The sequence below is a fragment of the Frieseomelitta varia genome, unplaced genomic scaffold (assembly GCF_011392965.1).
Source record: "Frieseomelitta varia isolate USP_RPSP 00005682 unplaced genomic scaffold, Fvar_1.2 scaffold_203, whole genome shotgun sequence".
Lineage (NCBI taxonomy): Eukaryota > Metazoa > Arthropoda > Insecta > Hymenoptera > Apidae > Frieseomelitta > Frieseomelitta varia.
In genome coordinates, this window is record NW_025109784.1 from 222,925 (window position 1) to 238,919 (window position 15,995).

Below are 15,995 nucleotides of genomic sequence, written 5' to 3' on the forward strand. Positions count from 1 at the left end.
TACGCATTTCGTGGAAATGGCGTGGCTCTAACCGTTCAGATGGTCGGATCGTTGTACATCGTGGCCATTAACGGACGATGGTATCGGCCGGTTATACTCGTTGCCAGCTTTCTCGCTTCCTCGTTATCGCAGCTTTCATCTCGTTGAGTTCTGACTCAACGCCGAATTCGACTCATTAATCATCTGTTCTTTCCAACAATTCTAATCCGGCTAAATTTAGGAGACGAGACGAGTGTTTCGATTCTCTCGAGTAGCGAACGACACTAATTGTAAGAACGTGAGAAAATTTCGCTTAGAATCTGGAGAGCGATAGGCCGGAACAGTATCAACGGGAGAAGCGCACGATCTCGTTGAAATTACGTATTCTCCGTTGGTGCTTTCTCCCTCGAACTCGCAGGTTGCAAGTTTTAATAACGTCCAGCGATACGATTCGTCGCTTCGTCTGAAAGAAATCACGTTTCACGGCTGCTTGGTTTTCATCTCCGAAAGTGAGAGAGAGAGAGAGAGAGAGAGAGAGAGAGACATTTCATTCGACAACTTGTTTAATTTGTCGAGTAATCGAAGTTGCACGGAACGAAAGTTGATCCTGTTAACCGCACGGTGCCGTTTTGTCGAGCGGAATAACGCTCATTGCCGATGCGTTGCCCGAAGAATTGAAGAAACAAGCAGCTAGTCTAGCCGCCGGCGAAAGTTATGAATCCAGCAATTAAACATTTATTCGAGGGCAACGTTTTCGTCGCCGGTCTTATTTCGCGCTCGCGAGGACCCATCGTATCTCCCAGCGTTATTTACATGCAAATAAAACCTTAATTCGAATAAATATTTATTAAAACAGTTGCCCTTGATGACGCACACTGACCAGCCTCTGCTCCAGGCGAAAAAGTTTCACAGATATAAACGTGGTGGGAACAGTTTCGCGTCCGAGTCGCGTTCACTCGCAAATAATTAAGAGTAAAAGGAACCAAAAAAAAAAACAAAAGAAAAAAAAAATAAAGGAAAGAAAAAAAAAGAAGAGTAGCATAGAAAATAAAGAAACGACCATTTTGCTCGTGTCCTGTTGAAGAGTATGTCCCATTAATGTACGGAATCTCGGCACGCGGCACGGATAACGCAGGCGGCAAGCGCGATTTAATTAAGATACGAGTAATCCGGGTCAAAGGAGGCGGCTGGAGGATCGATGGAAATATCGGAAAATATGAGGGTTCAGGCTTCGTCATCGTCTATAATTCCGCGCCATTAGCTGTAGCTGCCGTTACGCGGCACCGCATAATAATAACTGACATTCTTAAGATCGCGATGCAAATACCGTTCGCCGTAATTAAACTCGGTTACCTCGGAGCGAAGTCACGGCCAAGCCAGGGCCGTTGGGAAAGAAAACGGCGTGTTCCATCACGGCGTCTCGAACCACGGGTCCGTCCCGTCCCGGTCGAAACGTAAAGGGAAAATTGCGCGAGGCGCTGCCGAACCTTTAATCATCGCGAACGCGCGCCGCTTTGTACCGAGCGGTGAAAGAAGCAGCGTCAGAAATAAAAGGGAGACAGGCGGGAGAAAACAGGAATAAATTCAGCGCAGGATGAAACTGTCGGCCGTGAATGCGTAATACCGTGTTTTATAAACCCTTTAATTGCCACATTCGGACACGTACAACCCGGCGTAACAGCGTATGCTTTATTCACGCAGACGGTATCCGCTATCGCGTTCCCGGAGGCGTGTAAAATTGCGATGATTAAAATGTACTTGCACGTTGTGAACCAGCACACGCTGCTGCCGTTTTTTTTTCCCTTTCTCTCTCTCTCTCTCTCTCTCTCTCTCTCTCTTTTTCGCGACCGCGCGCCTCTTTGTCCTTCCATCTTGTTCTTTTTCATTAATCTGCAAGGAGCGTGGTACGAACGCCGGAGATAACGAATGCCGCGGAGTTTTCAGAATTTGTTTAATGAAATTCCCGGAAAGTAAATTTCCCGCTCTTCGGGTGCCGCGTTGTTCGCTCTCTTCTTGATTAAAAATCGGCATGCTCCGGGGTATTGTTTCGTATTCTCTCGGTGCGCTTAAGAATTCGATACAGACACGGTCGTGTCGGTCGGTTTTTCGATTACCAAGACGTTACCGATAATCCATTAATCTTCATCCGACCGCGAGAATGCCGAATGGATTGTTTCTTTCGAAAATTTTCACATCGACACTTGGCGCTTGTTGAAATTCTTCCTTTGACGAAGAATCACCGCGACGATTTGATTTTTTTTCAGACTGTCTACGAGCAAGTACGCCGCACTAACAATTTGTAAAAAAAATGTTGTACGACTAATTGCACGTTGGTTGTTGCAGTCGGTGCGATGTACGTGTGCATGCTGTATGCCATCCTGTTCCTGAAGCTATGGTCGTACGTGCAAGTGAACATGTGGTGTCGGCTGAGCAATCGGAGGAAGGCAACGAGCCAGGGCATGCGACGGCAATCCCTGTCGTGCAATAATCTACGCTGTAAGTAGACTGAGTTCGCGCGATCCCCGATCTCTGACGCCGTCGATTTTTCAATGGCTCCCGGTAGTTTCGCTTCGATTCTCGCCCCTCTTCGTGTATCGTTACGCGAGCGGCGTGATAACGCGGAACAGAAGGGCGCCGCGACGTTTGTTTCCATCAACGATGTCAATTTATCACGGCGAACGGGAAACGGCAAATGTTATTTCGGAATGCGCGCTACGCGCGTCCCCGGCATTTTCGATAACAACTATTACGCATACCTTTTACATCGTTTCGTGCTTTCGCCTGTAACACCCTCTAATTTTACGGGAATACCATCCGAAAAACGTCGGCCATCGGGCTTGCGCGGCGAGCGCGCGTAGATTTTTGGTCGACCGCCTCTGTGACGTGGGGCTCGCACGTAAATGCTTGTTACAAGTTTTTGGACGACTGGTTAAATCCCGTGCGCAACGGTTATACACGGTTATACACGGTTATACACAGTTATACGCGGTTATACACGGTCCGCGGGCAGCCGGGCTTCGTTTCTATTGTAAGCAAAATTAATTAAAGGAACACGGCGGAGAAAAAAGGACGGGCCAGCGTGAAAAATTTTTGTTGCCGTTGCTGCTGTTGCTGCTGCTGCTCTTATTCGTTTCCGCCTATCAACTTCCACGTGTCTTTCTTTCTTTCTTCTTTTTCTTTTTTTTTTTTCTTCCTTTTTCTTTGCAATCGAACGCCGACTGACTTCATCTCGTTTTCCAGCCTTTGCGAGCTGTGCAAGTCCGCGCGATGAATTTACCTCGAAAGCCAGCCGATATAAACTGCAAATATTCGTGACGACGCGATAGACTCTGACACGCATACATTACCTAGAGGACGTGCGCGCGTCTTTTGAGCCTGGTAATCCAGTCGGCGACGTTGGGAGGACAGGGTGTCCTGGTCGCTTCTGAAGGCGCATACGCGATGTCGTGGTTGGACACAACGCGTGTGCACATGCCCGGCTAACACAAACACACACACACACACACACATACAGAGAAAACCTCGAATGGAAGAGACGAATAATTTCCACCCAATTTATACTCTCGATCAGTCTCGCCTCTGTTTCCGGGTATCGGCCGGTTAGGTGGTGGTATATCGATTATTCAGGCCCGGCAAAGTCGAATTATACGAGCGACCTTTCCCCGATAAACTCGCCGCATGGAATATTAACCCTTCCCCCGAGCGCGGCGCGCCACCACTCTCTCTCTCTCTCTCACACACACACACACACACACCCTTTTCTCCGTCTCTCGCATCGCGGAGAAAAATGTAGCACTGCAAGGACCTCGTGTATCATTTTGACGCTTTATGGCCCTCTTTTGTGTAGTGGAAATCTGTTATACGGAGCTCTTCCGGTTCCTCGGGGCCGCTTTAAGCAGGCCTGCCAGTGCCGTGCAGAAGCTTAGAAAAAAAAAAAAAAAAAAAAAAAAAATCAATCTGCGAAAGTGACTCGCTTTCCACGAGTCTGTGTTCCGCGAAATCGTGTCCGCGCGAAACTCGTTTCATTGTGCTTCGCCTCTTTCCTACTCCGATGCTTATCGTTCCCTCGCGCGATCCTGCCTCTTTCATTCGCGATTCTGCAAATAACGTTCCTCGAGCCGGTAAATAAGCGATTGCTCGAACTCGACGGAGGAAGAGAAACTCGCTCTTTCGTCCCGACGTCGCGTTTTTGCGTTCTCGTTCCGCCACCTTTTCCCCGAGCCAATCAAATTTTCAAACGAACCACTCGCTCGCGGAGGTGGGAGAAATCTTACGACCGTTCGTTCGATCCGGTGGTAATCGAATCGGCATTCAGACACTCGGACATTTGGACATTCGCGCGCGGCGTATCGACAGCGTAAAGAGACACACGACCGACGTTCCTGATTGCAAATTCGATTCGAGTCCGTCTCGTGGCCGACTCCCTCCCTCCTGGTTTCCTGAGTTGTTGTTCCCGCTGGTGGCTCGTTAATCAATGCCAAAGATAATGCGAAAGGAAGACATAATGGTGGCGTATCAGGCGTGTGAATGGTGCGTATCATCACGGTGCGCGATACCTTTTCCCGGGAACAGGTGGAACAAATGTCGAGGAATCGGTCGAACGTCGAACGTGAAAAACGTTTGACCATACCCTTCGATCGTAGGCCTCGTCTCCTTCCTCTCGGAAGTGGAAGTATCATCTCGTCTCGTATTTTGTCACGTCGAGCCGAGAACGAGAATTCCTGACCAAGAGTAATTAGATGACTGTTAATTCCTCGCTCGATCGGCACCGCTCCTCGATCACTAGTACGTAATGACACCAGGCGAAGTATAAAAAGCGCCTCGGGCTAATATGATTATCGAAATTCGATGGGACGCCTCGGCTGCTCGACGCGAGCAGGGCGCGCGCATCTCTCTCCTGATCGATTCTCCCGATCGATTTCGTGGGGCACGATCGACGAATGGGCATCGTAGCCAGCGAACGGCCAAGCTACCAACGCGTATATAATCCTCTCTCTGTACCTCGTGCTGTGTAATTTTCGTCCTCTGCCCTCTCCTACCCTCCTACTCTCTCCGCCGCTCGGCCGAGCGTCGAGGCATGCCGTATTATTGCGTCGCATAATGACGACGTTGACTTTCGCGCGCGCGTTACGTGGCCGCGTGTACGCGATTTTCGCCCGTTGAAAGCCTTTTTGCCCGTGCTCGGTGCGCCGATCGATCGGCTAAATCGAGTTCGCCGGCACGAGCTTGCCTTTTCTTCGCCCGTTGGCGTTATTTTCGACGAAACGATCTCCTCTAATGTCTCTTTCTCTCTTCGGTCAGGGCAAACAGCGAGAAAGTTCGTGCTCTGTATGTTCAATACCGATCGTGTCGATCGTTCGAATAAAAATAACGCGTGCTGGTCCAGTCACGGTCTGGCCTGGTCCGCTTTCGCGTGCCGCGCTGCCATTCCGACCAGAGTTCTTCGCAAACGTCTTGCAGTTCCTTTTTTTTCCCCCCTCCTCGTTTTATTCAGAATAGACGCGGCGAGGAGAGTACTGTTCGCCGAGAATTTTGAAAATTATATCACAGATAAGGCGATTAACAACGAATGAATTCGCAAGGAAATTTTAAGTGGAAGGCATATGCGGCGTGGTGTTTCTTTTTAGTCTTTTTGTTTCTTTTTTCTTGAAAGAAACAGTGTTTTGAATTGTGCTTTCGTCGCGGCGATCGGTTTTCACGCGAATTCTGCGCCAAGCGATTTAACGCGTCGCGCAACTCGGACGTATGAAAATGCAGCGCGTGACAACCGTGCGCTTTCTTGTTGATCTTCGGCTAATTACGCGAATCCGTTTTATTATATTGTTTACGGCAGCATTTTTATTTGGCAAAACTCGCGGAGATTCAGGTCGCTCGCGGAAAAACAAACATCACCTGATTCGCGATAATACCTTATTTTTGCGTAATGGGTAGCGTGAAAATCCGGAATTAATTATGCGTGTACACAGGACGTTTTAATGTGTTCTGTCGTACATTGGTATTCACGTTGTTCCACGTTCTGATCATTCGTTCATTAAAATATGCTAAAACCTCGGCCATTGGTATTAACGATTAGTAATATGAAATTCCGCGTTCAACGTGATTATACTGATATTTCGCCGATACTTGGTATCTAATCCAATTACAATGGCTAGCCCAACGATCATTCAATGCTCTAATTTCCAACGATACTTGAAAATTTCGCGCAACAGGGAAAACTTTAGAATATTAAAAGATATATCTCGTCACCAATTAACCTTAGTGTGTCTAGCGACAGTCTATGGTTTCTAGAGTTTCTATGGCTTCCCCGAGGTCGTTCAGGTCGCCAGTTTCTCAAAATTCCCCATCACTTACGGTTTCAAATGCGGTTGCGCAACGTTAAACACGCCGTCGTATATCGCGCCCGTCGGGCGGAGTGACATCGTTTAATGCCACTGTCGGACGAATTTCCTCTAATTTATTACTCCGTTGACGTCCAACCTTTCATGCCACGAGCTCGCGGAAGCACCTACGCGCCTGGAATCTTCTTACGCGCCCGTATCACGAGCTTCGCAGCACTCGCGAGTGCCACGAGAACTCGGCAAGTTCCCTATCGTCGCCCAGCTTGCAAGTTACGCGGAAAGCGAGAAATTTCCACTCTTTCCCCTCTCTCTCTCTGTTCCCCTTGCAAAATTAGAATCGTTAGAATTCCTAGTGCTCCGTGATTGAAAAATTTCCACGCCGTTGAGAAGAAACGCGAGATTTTTTTTTGCAATCGCGACGATGAGAGAGATAATTGGGCGGAACGGGTGGAAGAACGAGTGGCAAGTTGTCGGAAGAGGGGGAGAACGATCGAACGGAAGGATCGCAAAGCGAACGAGAGATCTCACAAATTAAGCTTGAGCGGTACAAGAGACGAAGCTTTCCGACCGATGGGATTGGCTGCAATCTTCGACAAGGCAATCCGGCGGACCCGTAAATTTCCCCGGGAACAGTGCGAGCCGAGCCTAACAGACCCCCGGCTGTCTCGATACCAGTTGGCCACAATTTCCCGACGACATGGAGATCTAATTCTAGAAATTTATTTGCCCGATAAACTGAAGGTGTTTTCCGGCAGCGTTCACGAAACGCTCGTGATTCATTAGCCGTGGACGATCGTTCGGCAGAAACGTTTTCTCTTTCGAAAGTGTAGCCGAGCCCCGGATTTTTGCCCTTTTTTTTTTTTTTTTTTTTTCACTTTTCTAAGCGCGTTGTCCCCGCGTGCGCGAGTTATCGGTGGCGCGCTGATTCGTATGGTAATTAGAGTGACGAAGTATCGAATGGTTATCGGTTGTAATAAATTCCGAATGTTGCTGAAACTTTAACGACACTTGACCTAGCAACGTTCCTTCTGGCTACCAATATCATCTGGATATTGGTTAGCAAAGCAAGATTGTCGGACAGAAAAAGATAAGGAAAGCAGAGGGAATCGCGATAATAATTTCACGATCGAACGGCTTGGCCGATTAATACGTATGCACGTCCGATCGATCAGGCGACCAATGGCAAATCAATCAAGGGAATTTCGACGACGAGAGCCAATCGAACCCCGAGGGGCAAGAAACCCGTGTATTAAAAATTCCAATCGCGCCACTGCGGCGGCATTGCTCCGCGTGGAATCCGCTCGCGATATCTCGCGCCCATCGCGTTGATCATCGCGTGGCGTCGTATTAACTCGAACAACAGGACCTCTCGACGAAACGGGGAATTCCGCGCCTGTTCGGTATTGAGTACCAAGCAGTCACTCGCTGCCGGATGGGGGAGGAAAAAGGATGACTAAAGGAATAAATGAAGCAGCTACGAGACCGAAATACGACGAAGAACGCGAGAAAGACAGAAAGAGAGAGAGAGAGAGAGAGAGAAAAGAAACGAGAGCGAAGCATGAAAACGGAAACGAGACGAACGAAAAACGGAGGCAGGAAGAGGAATTTAATTTGGACGAATTCTTTGGCACTTATTACTCGAGACGGGAGGGGATGGCTGGCTCGCCGCGACTCATGGAACGTCGCTAGGCGTCGCTCGAACGTCCGTCGTTGGTAGGACGTGCGTTACTCGCGAGAGTCACGTCGATTTCCTGCCCTGGTGGCAAGCAGCCGTTTCGGACGTGGAGCGTGTCGCAGCCGAGATTCGGATTCGGATTCGGATCGGTCCGATCGCTCCGGTTTCACCGAGGCCCTCACCGGGTAACAGCCGGCGCGTAACTGAGCTTATTTGAATTCCAGATTGGATTATCCGTCGGATTTGGATAAATGAGGGGATTCTATCAGTTAGCTATTCGTGTTGGCAGGGGATTAGACGCGCAGACGAAAATCGGTCGCAGGGTTTCGAGTCAACCGACCGTTCCGAACCCTCGACGTGTTTAACGCGTTTCATCGTTCTCGCGTTGAAATCATTTAACAACGATGACTGCCGTAACAGCCGTCTGGCAATCTGAACCTGGAAAAGTGCTTGCAACCGGGGATCGAAGTTTAAATACTTGCTGGTTTTTCTTAGAGAGAGATTAAACTACACCTCTGTCTCTCTGTCTCTCTGTCTCTCTCTCTCTCTCTCGCTCGCTCGCTCTCTTCCCACCCAGTCCATGGGGATGCACAGAATGATTCTCGAGCACGCCGGAGCAACTAACTTCCCGGGTACCTTTTCATCAAACTCCCCCGTCGGAGCTTTCACTTTCCTCTTTTTCCTCTTCTTTCCCTCTTCTCTTCCCTTCTCTTCTCTCCATCCCCTTTTTTTCTCTCGTCGAATCTTGCTTTTCCCTCTTTTCTTCTTTCTCCTTTTTTTTTCTTTTTTTTTTGGCCCGGTTGCAAGCACGAGAGGCTGTCCAAGGGTTCGCGAAATTCCTGTTGCTCGCCAGTCGTGGCGTGTGATTCATCGCCGTAATCCGTTCTTTTTTTTTTTCTTTTTTTCTCTCTGCCTCTAGTCTAACGCGGATACGATTCGTTGTTGCAGTTTCCAGCGCGAAGCAAAACGCCGAGGAGGTCGACGACTCGAAGCACGAGGTAGACGGCGGTGGCACGGTCTTGGTGCAATATCCGGACAACTTGAATCTCCGTGATCTTTACTACTACATCCTGGCGCCTACCCTCTGCTACGAACTGAATTTCCCCAGAACACAAAGGATTCGGAAAAGGTAAACACCCTCCCCCAGTGGACGGGCTGAATTCTTTTTGATAGACCTCTTTTCATCGATACTTTTTAGCGAATATTTCGGTCAGTTTTTACTCGGTGTACACTTCCGAGGATGAGATTGCGAGGGGAATTTTTAGAAACAGCGGCAAACGAAACTCGAGGTGTATTTTAGAAACTTCGGTGTTGCTGGATATTCCAGTCCCGGATTATACGTTTCTATAAAACGTCCCCGTGCGACATTTCTCCTGTCACGTTCCAATTACGACTGGTTAAATTCGTCGAATCTCTGTTTGGTTAATTTCAGAATGACGAAAAATCATGGATTATTCAGCCGCCTTGGATATATCCACATTTAAGGTGAACCGCGCCGAGAACCGCTGAATTTTTGAACCGAAATTTACGCGAACGATCGCGCGACTAAAGTTACTTTAGTTCAGTTCTAATCCCTCGGCGGCGTGCACATTTTTCCACGGGAAAAAGAAGAGAATGTGGATCGCTGGTGGATCGCCACGGTTTCGCAAGCCACGTTCACGAAAAAGTTTCCCTTCTTGCTCGGTTTTGGTGGCGCTTCCACTTCTCTCTCTCTCTCTCTCTCTCTCTCTCTCTCTCTCTCTCTCTCTCTCTCCCTCTCCCTCTCTTTCTCTCGCGAAGAAAGAAACGAAAGGGAAGAAGGCAAAGTTGGCGAGCGGAAATGTTCGCGAAATTAGATTTAAGTGGGCCATTGTTGGGCCGAAATGGAGAGAGGATAGGGTGGACTCGCCGTCGGGAGGCAGGCTGAAGTATTCCTTTCCGTGCTACCGGCCTCGTACTTCCGATTGTATCCGGAATCCCGGAGATTTTCGTGGAAACACTTTCCTCCTTCCGTCTTTGCGGACATAGTTGCGGACCTGGATGCATGCAGCCAGCGCCACTTTGCCCGAATGGAGAAAGAGAAGCCTCTGCCTGACTGGCCCGACGTTTCTTGCCACCGGCAGTTGTCGACCGACGAAAATCCCCGGGACGAATTGCGACCCCCGTGGGGGAGAAGAGAAACGCGTCGTATCGCGCGATTCCCTCCTCTCGAGTCGTATATTTTTGGATTTTTCCCTGGTGGCGCGTACGCGACGGGTTTTCGGGACGAGCGCACGAAGTGTCCATGATAAGAGAAATGTAACCAACGTGGGCTAATGTATTATTTGCGGAAAAGTCGCGTGACGTCGCGTCGGCTAAAAAGACGCGGCTGACTCTGTTTGACTGACGTGCAGTCGTGGAAGTGGGTCGTGCTTTTGCAGGACTGTGGAAACACTGCCTGTTTCCCGTACAGCGTACCGTACCAGTAGTGTGTTTAAACAACACAATTTTCGTTTTGTTCGAGGCGCGCTGAATTACATCGCCCCGTAGCAATTACCCGCAACCTACGCTTCGTTTATCTGTGCAGATTTCTGATTAAACGGATCTTGGAGGTGGTGGTCGGTATGCAAGTGGTGATGTCGCTGTTCCAACAATGGATGGTCCCGTGTGTGAAGAACTCGCTGGTGCCGTTCAGCGTAAGTGTTTCATTTCAGTGTTTGATAGAGATTCCAATGAAATCCCCCTCCGTGGAACGAAGCGAGAGGACGCGGATGGAAAAATCTCATTACGCCTGGGGAGGAGGCAGCGGTCGCGGCTCTCACCAACACCGTACATCATGGGAAACAATCTTCCGTTTTTCCTATCCGTTGTTCCGTGCTCGTTGGAAACCCCAGTATCGGCCACCACGACGCCATGCATCACGAGTTTTATCCCCTTTTATTCTCTAACCCCCGGGATAAATAATGATCTATCGCGCACGATAGACGTCGACGTGTATCGCGAGCGTTATTAAGGTGGCTAATTATTTATGGGAACGATTCTGTGAACAAGTTCTGGAGGAGACCAGCCACCGGAAGCGAAATGGCTCGTAAGATAGAGAGAGCGGATGAACAGAAGTGTAATTTGGTTCCGGTAAATAGGTACGATCAATCTTTCGCGTAATTCCCGGACTGCTAGCTACGATACGCACAAATATATGGCCGAACGACCTCAGCTTCTGTTCCATTCAGCCTCTCTCTCTCTCTCTTTCTCTCTCTCTCTCTCTCTCTGGCAGAAAATCGTCACGCACCCCTTGGTAATGACGTATGTTTCTACGCACGCCATCCAATAATGGCCTCGACGATCCATCAGTTCTTTTATCTCGCCAAGGCTGTTAAGTGGCCTTCTGGCCCCTTTGTTCATTCTTGTTATATTTGACAGACTGGATCGTTTGTTAGGGAGCATGGCTGAGGTGAGGCGCGGGTTTCAAGTTTCGAATTTTGCGAAGATTCACCAAGAAATTGTACTATATCGCGGCGGTGCACAGTGGTCGATTGCAATCAGGCTGAAGCTGCAAGATAAGCTGGCTAGACAATTTGGACGGTACGTAACGACGGAGAATACGATGATCGTATCTTTCGTTATTTGCAATACAACGGCGTTGGGAGATAGCCTTCGTTCAGAGAGAGGTTATGACAAAGGTTAAACGAACAACGACACTGACGGATAACAACGCGATGATACTTTGACGATTATCGGTCAATTTTTCATAATTACGTAATGTATTTTCGAGTGGTTGTTCCGAGTTGGGGTAAATGTTAGAAACGGGGGAGGAAGGCAACGGGATGGAACTTGAGATCGCAAGCCGGCAATTAAAACTAGTTTCATTCTCGTCGATTTGTCGATTTACTTGTTGTCCTGTTGTTCGTTATCGAATCGATGCGACGTGTCCCCGTTATTTACGGCTATCGGATCGGAAACGTTGCGTTATCAGGAAAAAAAGGAAAATTGAAAAAAAATAAAAGTGGAAACGAGAAAGTTACGCCGCTTTCATACGTCGTGGCAAAACGATAGCGCCAGCGCGCGCGTGTTAAACCGGGTACAGGGTGAGAGGTTGTAACGTCGCGAAATTATTTTTCACGTGACATTGGGTCGACACGAAACGGCCACTGCGATAAAGACAACGGCGATCTCGTGCGCGTAATGAGTCGACGGTAATTTCGCCAGCACGTGAAATTAGCGTTGCCGGTGCGGCAATTGCGGTGGAGACAACGCAAAGAACATCGCAAACAACGTACTGACGTTGCCACCATTTTTCACTCATCCTCTCTCTCTCTCTCTCTCTCTCTCTCTCTCTCTCTCTCTCTCTCTTCCTCCCTCTGTCTCTTTTCTTTTTCTTTTTTCACTTTATTTAAATTTTCTCCATTTGTTCGTTCGTACCATCCATTATTCCTTTCTACTCTCCACCCCCCTTCTCAGCTACTTCGCGGACCAAATCGCAGACGGTTACAGTTCATTTCACGGCCGGACAAGTACCGGTGGGTAATTAACAATCTGACGTTTATTCATTTAATCCTGTGACATTAATTGAAAAAATTCAACCAGACTGCGGTTTTGATTGTTCGTTAACGAGGGGATGAATGGTTCCGCTGTCGGTGTGCATCGGTGGCAGAAATTTCCCGCGCGTGTTCGCCCAGCTTCGTGGATTTAAATGGATCCTTTTACGCGGACAGTTTTAACCACGGCTGATCCACGCCGGACATCCGCGGTTTACCAACTATATCCATAGATGACCGTATAATGTAGTCGGCTGTTCGTACGCTGCCATTGTTGAAACGTTGGAAATTTTGGTCATCCCTTTGTTTTGAATGGATCGTTCCCCTGTACAGTTTTTTTTTTTTTTTATTTTCTTTCTCCTCTCCCCTGCGATAATCCTTAATGAATCGCTAATAGGAATCGGTGCGTGATGTCAGACGGATGAAAATTCGGAATTTCCTGAATTTCCTAAATTGTTCTGCACCAGAGTTCCTCGGTGATAGTCAATTGTCACTTATTCGATCGGGGACATTTCGTCGGCGAACGTTTCGTCATTACCCTTTCATTACTCTCCTTTTAAAAGAACGTTACAGAATATAATTCGAGTACTTTCCAACTTTCCAACTGCTCGTTCTCTCTCTCTCTCTCTCCCTCGCATAATTGACAGCGCAATGAAAGTCCAAGGAAAGCGCATCCACGACGTCTTACATTTTTTATGAGTTTCGAAATTGAAACGTTTAACCGTGTTGAAATTTACTTGGCTGGGCACTTGGCCGGCGGATACGACGCTCGCGCTTCTGTAAAGGGAGAAAAACTGGAGCTCGTTCGCTTTGTCCGCGCGGCGAGAGACAATATCGAGATAATGAGTTACCGGTTCGGCCTTGCGGAAGCGTCGGAGGGTGCAAGGGACGTGTCGTCACGAGGCAAAAACGAGAGGTAAAGAAAGAGCGAAAGACGGGGGACGTAATTACGATGCGATGAACGACGGACGCAATTATCAATGCCCCGTGCTATGGCCGCGACTCATTGGCGGCGGCAATATCCATCGAATCGATTTCTTCTCGCTGTTACTGCTGCTGCTGCTGCTGCTGCTGCTGCTGTCCCCTCCCACCCCTTTGCCATCCCCACGGGTGGTGTGTGTCAAGCTTCTCGCGACAGTGATAGACCATCGCGGAGAAGTAGATCGAAAGACGGAGACGTTTCACCCCTGCCAGCTGGCCGGCCGATCGTCGACGACGACGTGACTGTCGTCTCTGCCGTCGTGATTCGCAATTATCGAATCCAATTTGTCCGCCAGAAAGGCAGTGGCCGGATGGCCAGAGGGAACGAGAAACGGGAGGGAAAATGTAGAAAAAGAGCGGCGGCCGCGATCGAAGATAGAGAAAATGACGAGGCGGACGACGTGGAAATGGATAGAGAAAGAGCTTGCCACCCTGGAATTAACTCTCGTGCACCTTGCACGGTAATTACTCCGAGTTCGATCGATGTCGCCAGTTACACTACGGATTCCTTTGTAGGTCGATAGAGGGGAGGGAACTCGACCAAGGAGAAGAACAATATCGGCACGGTTTCGATCGTTACGCCGAGATCTCGCGCGGTTTTCTATTTCACTTCCCTCGGTATTGTTTTCTCTGCCTACGGGATCTGGGATCTTACCGGCCAGCGGAGGGGAATCTCGAACAATTTACGAGGAGCAATTTGTCCTCGATTGGAAATCGTGTACCGATTCGGAGCGTTCGGTCCGTACAAAATCCACCGTCGAAGATCTCCGTCGGCTCGATTCCCCGCTACGGAAACGCTTGATAATCCCCGCGTCGGCGATTAAGCAGGGTGAAGCAGGAAGAGAACCTTGAAGGACGCAGAAACTGGCGGACCAAGGGGAACTATCTGTAATCGTAGGTGGCCAAGTTTTGACTGGCTGTCTTGGCGCAGGGGCGACTTCCGTCGTTACCAACTTCTGCGAGCAAGTGTCCGGTTCTAGTTGTTTAAGGATGTGCTTCCATTTAAGGCTCTGTCCTCGCGTTCGAGGAAAATGAAAATCGTTATACATGACTGAAGCGCGAGTTTGCTCGGCCAAGTATTGAGAGTGAATCTCGTAGAATTTCTAAAAGTACGAACTGAACGTTCGTAGATACAGCTGTTGCGTTTCAGATTGAATCTTTATTTCAATGGAAATACCGTGATTCGTCAAAGATATCCGTAATCCACGGATTACATTCGTGTTTGAATTTCGTTGTATCGTGTTCCCGATATTATCGCGAGGTTTTTTGCAACACCTTGGATTTCCAGAGCCAAGTTCTGCCGAGTCACTCTTCCCAAGAAATAGTCTGCACGCTTCTAGTTTTCTTTACGCGAATCCCATCCATCTTGGGATCTTTTTGCTCTGGCTGATCCCTCTTTCTCTTTTTCGTTTCGGGCTCCGATAGAACGGAGTCTATCAAATTACAATTGTTAATTACGCGTGCAATTTCTACGTATCGTTTCCACGTGCCGACACAGCTGCGCACAGTTTTCTTTCTTTTGGTTGCAAGAAGTTTCATTAGAACCTGCTCGGTTCAATTAAAATTGCGAAAATTATTTATTTGCGTCTTCTCCGGTTGCTTCATTGACCAGCCACTGATTGCAAACACAGAGCATTCAAACCGAAGCCAAAGTCCCCCCCTGTTACGACTACTAGCAACGTCGATCGAACGAACATCGGATGCTGCTAATTAACATGGTCCGAGCGTCTGTCGAACGATATTTTTATTAATAAACTTCGTCGTTACGCCAGGTTAATACCTGTTAACCAGCCAGAAATACCAAAGGCAGTCAGAGTGGTCAATTTATAATTTTTTTCTTAGAAATTTCACAGTGTATTTTTAAATGTTTGAACGACTCGCCGTATAAATGGAAGCTTGTGTAATTTATCGTATCGTATTTTTTTACTTTAATGTCTCTGATGGAAATTTCGTACGTCGGTAGTTCTAGTATAGTTTCTAATGGCTATCTAATGGACGTATTGTTTGAATTGATTATTTCTGCGTGGAATCACGCGTGTCACTTGTTATCAAAGTGACACGTATCCTGATACATACGTTGCAAACGAACGACTTAACCACTGTTTCGTTCTCGACGGTAGTCAGTGGTAATCGGGCGATTAATTACCCTGACGTTTGCGCGTCGACAGGGGTAATTTTTTTGGAGCAGATTTCACTCTAATGAGCCGGTTTTGTCGCTTATCGTCGACAGGACTATCGGCGTCAAAGTCCTCGCTCGTGAACATAGGTTGCGTTGCTGGCGATTAAAATCATCTGCGGGTCAGGTCATCGATGTCGTACAGCTTGAACGAGCGCGAGGTCATTTGTCTGGCTTGTGGAGAGAACAGGAGAAAAGAAGTTTCGCCGTTGTTGTTCCGTGGGGCGATAAGATTTTTCAATGTGACGCGCGTGCATAACCCCGCACGATGGTTAATAGTGCTCGTACTCGTCGAAAGGCAATTCATCTTGCGGGTCATCGAAAATTTTCTCTCTGCCGTGACGTGTAAATAG

General features: G+C 48.3%; 1 protein-coding gene across 3 annotated transcripts in view; it reads left to right on the plus strand.

Annotated features, from left to right (window-relative positions):
• LOC122526912 (diacylglycerol O-acyltransferase 1) overlaps nt 1–15,995 on the plus strand; it is a 92,614-nt gene that overhangs the window by 57,262 nt on the left and 19,357 nt on the right. For 2 of the 3 annotated variants that reach the window (XM_043650564.1, XM_043650563.1), the window contains 3 exons: nt 2,323–2,475; nt 8,941–9,121; nt 10,538–10,646. In XM_043650564.1, the coding sequence (XP_043506499.1) occupies nt 2,323–2,475; nt 8,941–9,121; nt 10,538–10,646 (443 nt within the window). The remainder of the gene's footprint in view (nt 1–2,322; nt 2,476–8,940; nt 9,122–10,537; nt 10,647–15,995) is intronic. The other variant, XM_043650565.1, reaches the window with a different exon arrangement.